The sequence below is a fragment of the Octopus bimaculoides genome, chromosome 14 (assembly GCF_046866305.1).
Source record: "Octopus bimaculoides isolate indiv1 chromosome 14, ASM4686630v1, whole genome shotgun sequence".
Taxonomy (NCBI): Eukaryota; Metazoa; Mollusca; class Cephalopoda; order Octopoda; family Octopodidae; genus Octopus; species Octopus bimaculoides.
Window position 1 is genome coordinate 2,510,178 of NC_142941.1, and position 10,092 is coordinate 2,520,269.

General features: G+C 31.7%; 1 protein-coding gene across 1 annotated transcript; it reads left to right on the plus strand.

Annotated features, from left to right (window-relative positions):
- Nucleotides 1-30: 30 nt before the first annotated feature.
- LOC149132571 (protocadherin beta-13-like) lies at nt 31-7,402 on the plus strand. Its single transcript, XM_089362160.1, has 4 exons — nt 31-192; nt 3,710-6,144; nt 6,333-6,486; nt 7,083-7,402. Exons 2-4 carry the CDS (start codon nt 3,766-3,768, stop codon nt 7,157-7,159), a joined length of 2,610 nt encoding a protein of 869 aa, XP_089218286.1. The 5' UTR covers nt 31-192; nt 3,710-3,765; the 3' UTR covers nt 7,160-7,402.
- The last annotated feature ends 2,690 nt before the right edge of the window (nt 7,403-10,092 follow it).

Sequence of the window (10,092 nt, forward strand, 5' to 3'; positions counted from 1 at the left end):
TTCCCAGAAGCATACAGCTTCAATAACACACACAACCCTATCCTAGCAGCAGACTATCTGCCTGACGTGCTACACTACTCCATCAACATACAGCCATTGTCACACCATTACAGCAGCACGTACAATGGATCTTTCTACAACAATACATCTGTCAATTCTCACTGAATAACCAATGATATAATTATTAATAAGGTAAGTTTCTATTTAATCTTTTATAATCTCATTTTGATATAATAAATCTTAATGAATCCCTGTAGCTATTGTTTTAACATATTTGATATTAACATGAGAACAAAGAGACTGAACAATATTTCATACATATTCCTCAGTAATGTTATCGAAATTGTTTTATCTCAAAATTAATTGAATGATGTTATTTGAAATGTTTAATATTAAGACTTAATCCCATTGAAGCAGTATTACGTTTCTCTATAATATCTGGTACATATATCGATAACTAACAATAGAGAACAGTTTACTTAATAAAGTGTTATAGATGTGTTTGTTTTACTGTAAAAAGATGTAATCTGGATGGTATATGAGAGCTAAATATTAAAGGAATTAATACAAAACATGCAAAAACATTCTAGTTCTTAAATATATCTGGTAGTAGCATTTAAATTGTAGAAGAAATTAGTTAATGGTATGTTAGACATTAGGCTGGACATAGAACCACTAGGAAGAAACAAAAATGGTGTCGTATGTTGCTAAAGTTCAGCAGTTTTAGAAATTGGTGAAATATATAGGATAACATTTAAATATATGTATTTTATGCATTTTCTCCTATGCTCAAACATTTTTATTTATTTATAAGGACAATAAAAGTAAACAAAATTTAAAATTCAAGATACTCCAACAAAATGTTTATCTTTACTATTATCATTATTCAATTTTATGAAATATTAAAAGATTTAATATTATAAGAACATTATTTTCATTTCATCAGGATACCATGTGTACCTACTCTAAAACTAGTGCATTCATCGTCATCATCATTGTCTTCTTCACCATGATCCATGTTTTGAGATAACAAATATTATTTCTATCATAGGCTATTGTATTGCAGGTGAAAGATGTTGCATATCAGTCAAATCTAGAAGTATAATGCATTTCAGAATTATATTTTCATTTTCCCTTTTTGCATTATCTTTTTTAATGGGTCTCTACTCTTAACAGGAAGATAATATGTGTATGTGTCAGTAAATGATAGGATGTGTGTGTGTGTTGTGTTGAACAGTAATATAAGGTGTTACTCACAGACAAAACATTGACGTAATAGCAATGTACTTCCAACCAATGTTCATCTATTATTAGAAACCCACAATTGAGTTTGGATTTGGAGTCTACTGTATTAACACATCTAAGACTGGTAGTCTATTATATTGACCTCAGTACTTGACTGGTATTTTATTTTATCGACCCCAAAAGGATGAAAGGTACAGTTGGCTTTGAACTCAATGTAAAGAGCCAGAACAAATACCACAAGGCACATGCCAATGAATCTGCCAATCCACCATGCTACTCTGAATGTTATTTTACTAGCTTTAGATGCTATTTACATTTGTCTTTCTTTAATATTCTTAATTTTATGTATGTTCCTACAAAGCTTTTAAATGTTCCAATTTTAGAACATGTACTGCCGAAGCTAGTACACCAAGCTTTTAAATGGACAATAGAATAATTACAGGCTCTATGAAAAACACAAAAAAACTTCAAATTCATAAGAGATATAGCAATAAAGGCTCACAAATACCTATGTGTTCAACTGTAACATTATTCAATACAAATTCAATTTATATGGTACTTTTTAAGATCATTAAGGGCGGGAGTGGGGGCGATCCACACCAGGTGGCACTTTTGGGTCTGCTTTAGGCAGTGTGTTTTTTGTGGGGTCCGTGGGGGGGGGGGGGGGGCGCAGCAAATGGAAGGGCTGCCCCGGGTGACACACACTCTAGCTATGCTAGTGAGTAAGACCCTTCTAAAGTATCACCACATTCGGTCCAATGTTGTTCGTATATTTGCTTCCTTTTCACACTGTTTTGGATCAAAAGGAATTGATACAAAGGTAGACGATCACGTTTAAATGCTAAAAATGATAGAATATTTTTAAAATTGTACCAGAATAATAAGTTATTGTTACACAGAGAATTTTGTTGAATTTATATGAGAGTATCATATTGTTTCTTGAGACTAGAAATTTGATTGATCGCTGCCAACATTTAGAATAAAATATTATAAATTTTTAAGAAATGTAATTAATTTGCATCTTCAGGGAGTTAATTTAACACTTGACAATTGCAAAAATCTTGTTACATTTTTTTCTTGAAAACTTGATCTTTTCCATCATAATCTTTTAAAAGAAGAATTTCATTAGTTTTAAGAACTCTTATCAAATGAAGATGTCTACAGTGGCAGGAGAAATTGAAACATTCAGTTGTAACCCCAGTAAACTTAGAATGAATATAGAAAAATGATTTAGTGGTATTTTGAAACCATGACTGTATGGTGAATGCTTTTTCTGAAAATTCTGCTGAGGTTGGTGTGACATGTCAAGAAGAACCATTAAAACCAAGATTTGTTAAATCAAGATATCTCTTACCTTTTACTTGTTTCAGCCAACAACAGCAAAGGAAGAAAACACTCCAAATGAGAGTCCATTTCTCGAATACATCTACAATATCCCAAAATACTAATCCAACAAAATCTTCTAAACAAGATCTCTCCTACTACTGAAACCCAACAAACATGAAAGCACATACATATAAGTATAGCAGCAGCAGGACATGTAGTTCAGAGGAGCTGCTACATGTTGCATTTCATGTTACTTCTAAAGAGGGTATCCACTTTTACCCCAGCTACTATCCTTGTGCCCTCACCTTCATGATCACAAAGTGGATAGAAACAGTCCTAAAACTAACTTGTGTCTTTCCCTCTTTTCAATGATCCTTAATATTGTCCTCATAGAGCCTGATCTACTTCTGTATCATACATCAGTCTCTTGTCCCAGAGAATTTCAGCAGAGGCAAAGTTATCTTTGACATTAGAAAAGTCTTCAACTTGTTTTACAAGATTACCCTCTGATGGGTTCCATATATTGCTCAGCACTTTCTGCAAGACCAATCCGTTGTAGTTTATATTCAAAGAGCCCTCTTTCACCTCAACTCTGTCAACTTTGATGTCCTCCAATGTTTGGTAATATTTTTCACATTTTTCTGTCTGTTTAATATTACTTTTAGCAGCACACATTGCTTAACCTTCGACAAAGAGGTTTCAGGCATAAGCAATATATACACTTCATGCAAGATATGCCCTCTCCATTTACAAACTTCTTAAAAATGTTTATCTCTTACTACACAAACACTGTAGACCTCCATCTAAAAATGCCCACACAACGACTGACAATAATCCATTCACAAATACACTACAGCTGCTCACTTTTTTTTTCCAATCCTCAACAAGGCTCTGGATCTTTTAAGTGCAAATCATAGTTATTTCATCAAACCTCTCCTCACTGTTCTATTGTATGCCACCTCTACAGCAACACAAGAAGCACATATCCTAGGGTTAATTAGAATTTCCTTTCCAGATCTTAAAACTGTGCTGTAAGTATATTTAGTTTCTTCCAAAATAAGTTGACCAGGAAATGTTATAAAAATTATTGCTCATAATGCCAAAGCTTTTAAAAAATTAATATATCATTCTGTTTTAGGTTCATTCCTGAGCACATCTGAAAATCTTTAAGCAGTTCCAACATTCAGCAGCAATATGTTATTGTCATTGTCCATTGTATTATCAATGGTCCACTGTGTATTGACCATAGACCTTACCTACCATGTGGAAGAAGAGAGAAGTCCAGGAACATATGTAGCAGACATTGCTGCTGATTCTAAACTTTTAGACAATGTTAAACCATCTGACCAACATTTGATAACATTCAGTCAATTCAAACGAAAAGTGGCACAGTTATTTAATATCACCAAAACAGGTAAACTGTACACTGCTCAGACACTGGATGCAGAAGATCTCTGTACATTCAACAAAGAATGTTCTAGAATTGTGAAAATTATTATAAAGAAAGTGGACAGTTTCACAAAAATATTAAAAGTCAAAATAGTAATAGAAGATATCAATGACCATGAACCTGAGTTTCTTAAGAATAATGTGAACATACAGTTTAGTGAAGATGATCGGAAAAATGCAAAAAGATCAATACCAAATGCCATAGACAAAGATGTTGGATTTCAAAATTCCTTAATACAATATAAATTAAAATCAAAGAATGTAGAACCATTCTCTCTATCAGTGTCTAAAAGAGCTGATGGAATTTCTTCTCTTAACATAGTTTTAAAAGAAACATTAGACAGAGAAATCAAAGACACATATTTATTACAAGTCATAGCTAAAGATGGAGGTTCACCAGCAAAACAAGGTGTTTTGAATATAAATATTTCTATAATAGATGTTAATGACAACCCACCAGAGTTTTCTAAACCTTTATATAATATATCCATACAAAGTACACATCACAAGTCTAAACCCATCGTTGTTTTATCTGTAACAGATGCTGATTCTGGTGAAAATGGTAAAATTACTTTCCATTTCAGCCCAAAGACATCAGATATAGCAAAAAGCTATTTTCAGTTAAATGAAACAAGTGGAACTATTTTGTTAAGTAAATATTCAAGTCTGGGTAAAAAAAAAACCTATGAATTATTTATAGAAGCCAGAGACGGGGGTAGTCCTCCAATCAGTTCTATAGCAACTGTTTTGGTAAATATTATCAACCAACACAATAATCCCCCTTCTATGGATATAGATTATGTTTCTGCTCTCAATTATAACACAGGTACCATCTCTGAAAACATCAAAGTCGGTAGTTTCATTGCTTATGTGATGGTCACCGACAACGATGTGGGACAAAATGGAGAGGTCAGCTGTGATATCAAACATGATACATTCAAACTACAGTCAATGGGATCTAAAGAATATAAAATCCTTCTAAACAAACCAGTGGACAGAGAAACACAAGGACACTATAACATTCCTGTCTCCTGTCAAGATAAAGGATTACCTCCTCTGAAAAGTGTTAAAACCCTCTCTATCCAAGTGACGGACATCAATGATGTACAACCACAGTTTACCAAAGATACATTCCAATTCCTCACCTATGAAAACAAAGATAAAGACTTCCCTATTGGTTTTGTCAATGCCACTGACCCTGATCTTGGATCTGCTGGACAACTCACATATTCTCTGCTGCGTAAAGAAAAATCCAATCTACCATTTCTCATCACCAGTTATGGCTTCATTTCAGCCACCATGTCATTGGACAGAGAGAAACAAGATGTGTATAAGTTTGAGGTTTTTGTCAAAGATAACGGAAGCCCATCTCTGAATGACACAGCAAATGTTGTTGTTGAGATTCTCGATCAAAATGACAATGCTCCCTATTTTACATACCCTAGTAGTGACCCTTACACCCTGAATGTGCAGTACCATCCGCAGAGTAAGAGTGACATCACAGTTTTGAGAGCATCCGATGGGGACAGTGGAAACAATGCTTTCCTCAGATATGCAATCGTACAAGGCAATGATAAACAGTTGTTTAGTATGAACTCACACAGTGGTGCTTTATCATTCTCCAGACAAGTTTATCTAAATGATGCTGGAAGTTATGAGCTGGTGTTTGTTGTGAAGGACAGTGGTAGTCCAGTTCAGTCGTCAACCACTAGTGTCACTTTGGTATTGGCTGTTAGTAACGAGACATCACCAATGTCGAAGAGTGGACCTTTACAATCTTCGGGTAGGGTCCATATGACATGGGTTATTATCATTGTATCCTCAGCAGTAATAATATCAGTGGCTATTGTTGTTTCTATAACACTGTGTATTATGAAATGCATTAAACACAGAGATAACACAGCAGCTGCTGCAACAAAGACTACAGCATACCAAGGTAGAGCAGAGATGAAACAATTGTTGTACCAGACTAACACTTCTGTTGCTATGTCAAGGAATGCAGAAGAGATGGTGAAAAGGAATATCTATTCTGAGAGATCCAAGAGTGAATGTTATGCAGAAGGTCAGCTACGGAACAAATATGAATCTTCAGTTCAGTCAAGAACTTTACCAAAACCTACCCCAGTAAGTGGAAACATTATAATATTTTCTCTCTCTTCACTGTATATGTAAAAAAGGAACAATGAAATCTCTTTGAATATATTTTAACTTCAATAATACATTCCAATATTAAATTGTTCTCTTTCCATGTTGATTCTAACTTCCATTGTTTGGTGTCTCCTCACATTTCTTTATCATTTGTTTGTCCACAGAAATACTGTCAACCTGTTGTGGTGACATCAAGTGATGATGCTGTGGAAGATAATGCTACTATGGTTTGTAACTATACATCAGATACAATGTCATCTAAGAGAAGTGGTAGACAAGGAGACTTGAAGCATTACGAAGAAATACCAGGAGTTTCAGGTTAATAAATTCATTGACAATATTTCAGTTTGATCCCTTCTTAAATGTGAACTTTTCATTTTAACAAATTTGTAATTTATTTTGAGTAATATATTTATTATTGTTATACTAGCAGATGCTTATTTTATTATTATTTTATTGCCAATTAAACACACGCACTACTTATTCAATGTTTAGTTTTTATTTGTATTACTTTTAGTTTCTATGTTTGTCAAAGTTCTTTGAAGTAAGCAGGACAGTAGGAGACACATGACACAGATTGTCACTGATGGAGTCATACAATGTGTATAAACTCAAAATAAAATGAATAAAAACTAGTGAAGATTGAATAGACAGTGTTTGTGTCTAGTTGGCAAAGAAAAGTATAACAATATCCTTTTCAACACATGTGTTCACATGAAGAATCTTGCAAAAATAAATATAGAAATGTAATATATTTACTATTTTATTCATTTTTCTTTTCTTCTAAAAGCTTGAGAATACTTTTATTTTTCAATTTTGTTTGTTCTAAGATTTTATATACTTTTTTACATATTTTGTTTCCGTATGATACGAAAATCTTTTGTAAATCTTTATATTTTGTATCTAAATTCCAGATCAAAATATATACAAAAACAATGATGCATCTACATCAAAAGACTGTAGTGAAGAAACACCTGTGAAACACGTGTAATTAATTATATTAGTGAAGTGACAAAACTACTCTATATGAACATAAGTGGCATAGAGTGTTTAGTACATAACCAACATTTTAATGCACACAAGCACACATTCATATATAAAATGCCTTTACTATGTATACTGTATAGCAGCAATATATATATGTGTGTGTGTGTGTTTGTCTGTGTATATATATGTATGTATGTATTTGTATGTGTATATATATATATGTATGTGTATATATATATATATGTATGTATATATATATATATATATATATCTATATATGTATGTATGTATATATATGTATGTATGTATGTATGTATGTATATATATATATATATATATATATATATATATATGTGTGTGTGTGTGTGTGTGTATATATATATATACATATATGTATATGTGTATATATACATGTGTGTGTGTCTTTGTATAAAGGCAGCAATGCTAATGAAATAACAAATGGTGTTTGATCTTAGAGTAATGGAAATATATCCTTATTGAAAAATGAATAAGTATAAATTTTACTGAAATTTTTACCCCAATATTTTATTTCTAAGGAAAATTTTCATAATTATCAATATTTTGTGTCCATGAGAAAGGCATGAATATCACAACTTCTTTTTATCTGCAATAAATATGTTACCTTCTAATTAGTCTAAAGCAATCAATATTAAAGAAAAAAATTTATCATTGGTCTTCTGTTTAGGTCCTGCAGCCAATCAGATTCTCATAGAAAGAATTCACTAACAATGAAATTTACTCACACTATCGATGTTATTAAACCAAACAATTATGTTAAGTATACAGTATTGTAGATATATAAATACATATCTCTATATATGTAATTAGCAATCATCTCTAAAAGTGTATATATATATATATACACACACACACAAAGTATCATTAGATGGATCTATTCCCACAAAACATACAACTTCAGTGACACATGCAACCCTTTCCTAGCAGCAGACTATCTGCCTGACGTGCTACACTACTCCATCAACATACAGCCATTGTCACACCATTACAGCAGCACGTACAATGGATCTTTCTACAACACTACATCTTTCTATTCTCACTGAATAACCAACGATATAATTATTAATAAGGTAAGTTTCTATTTAATTTTTTATAATCTAATTTTAATTTATTATCACTTACCAAATCTGTGAGATAGTGTTTTGATATATTTAATATTAACAAAAGAACAAAGAGATTGAACAATAATCACCCACATTTTTCAGTAATGTAGTCCATATCTATTTAAAATTAATTGGATGGTGTTGCATATATTTAATATTTAAATTTTATTCAGTTATAACTATTTTATCTGTGTCTGTATAATATTTGTTACATATATTAATTCGTAACAATAGAAAATAGCCTATGCAATGTTTTAGTTTGCGTTTTTCTTTTTTTGTAACTAAGATGTAATATTGTATCTTCATATTAGATGGTGTATAAAAAGTTATGTTAGATATTGCATATAAAATATATAGAATTCTACTACAATGTCCTTAAATTTCATTATAGGAGGAAAAATTGTTAGCAATGACGGGACAGTAGTCTGCTTTAGGTTGGGACTAAGAATAGTAGCAGACATGTTAGTATTTGCAGTTGTCAGGAAGTGGTTACAAATGATATGTTGTATATAAGAATTATTTATTTATATACAGTTATATACTTGCTATTTTCAAGCTGAGAAAATATCTAGAAAATATTTTGATCCTCCATTAGAAAGAGAAATATTTGTTTATTTTAGAACATATATGAAATGGTTTTGAGGTAAATTTAATTGTGTATCTGAAATGAATCATATTGCTATTATTTTATTTGGCTAGATGCATCCTCAAAAATTATATGAAATTTTCTTCCTAGATCAATATCGTATATAAAAGCATTCATTGAAATAGTAATATATTGTGAATGAATAATGAGAGTTATTAGAAGATAATTATGAAATATATGAGACCTCTTCATTCTTTTATATGGAGCAGAGTGATGTCTATATGTATGGTTTTACATATTTATATATGCATATGTCTTTTAATTTTATATATGCCACAAGTATAAAATCAACGAATGATTTCCAAATTGTTTCTACCTTAAAATAAAGTGACAAATTGGCTGAGTCAGAGTATCAGACATAATTCCTTATGGGTTTTGCTCCAGTTCTAGGTTCAAATCTCACTGTGATCAACTTTACCTTACATCCTTCTGGGGTTGATCAATCAGTCAAGTGCTCTCAGAATCAGTTACATTGTGCTGTGAGAAGAGCTATAGGAAACCATTCACAGAGTCTCTTTCCTCAGAAATGGAGAAGAATTGAGTGAGTAAGCTAGCATTCTCTTCTCATAGAAAAATTAAAATACAGCTGGAACCTTCCAAGAAGGGCAGATGCACAGTACTGTACAGAATAGAAATAAGGAAATTAAATAAACAAATAAAAAACCTTGAAATAATGTTTCTTATTGTAGAATAAGTATCTCTATTTTAATGCAAGTTATATAGAGAAATTTTACCTAAAGTTAATGAAAACTGTGTGTATTTATCATTAAGTGTTTAAAGATGTACAACTGCTTCTTGCATGAATGTAAATAGGTTGTCTGTTTGTGTGTTTGTTTGTTTTTTTAATAGAATAGAATATTTTGTTATTGGATAAGAATAGTCAATTTGATAAGATCCGTTGCATATAGGTCGCTAATCACTTAACATCATAATCCAACCTGGTTTAAAACCGAGCACATTCTGTCATCTTAGATGTGAATTTATGGTATGCCATGTGCCTATCAGGGCCGTTTGTATCCAAAGTATCATTCAGTATGGCAGGCTGGAAAATAACCAATATAGAGACATATATAAAGTATTTAGTTAGTGATGGTTAGCTGTAGTTTTTTTAAGATTCATTGTAAATTCTAGAATCCTTACCTAGACATT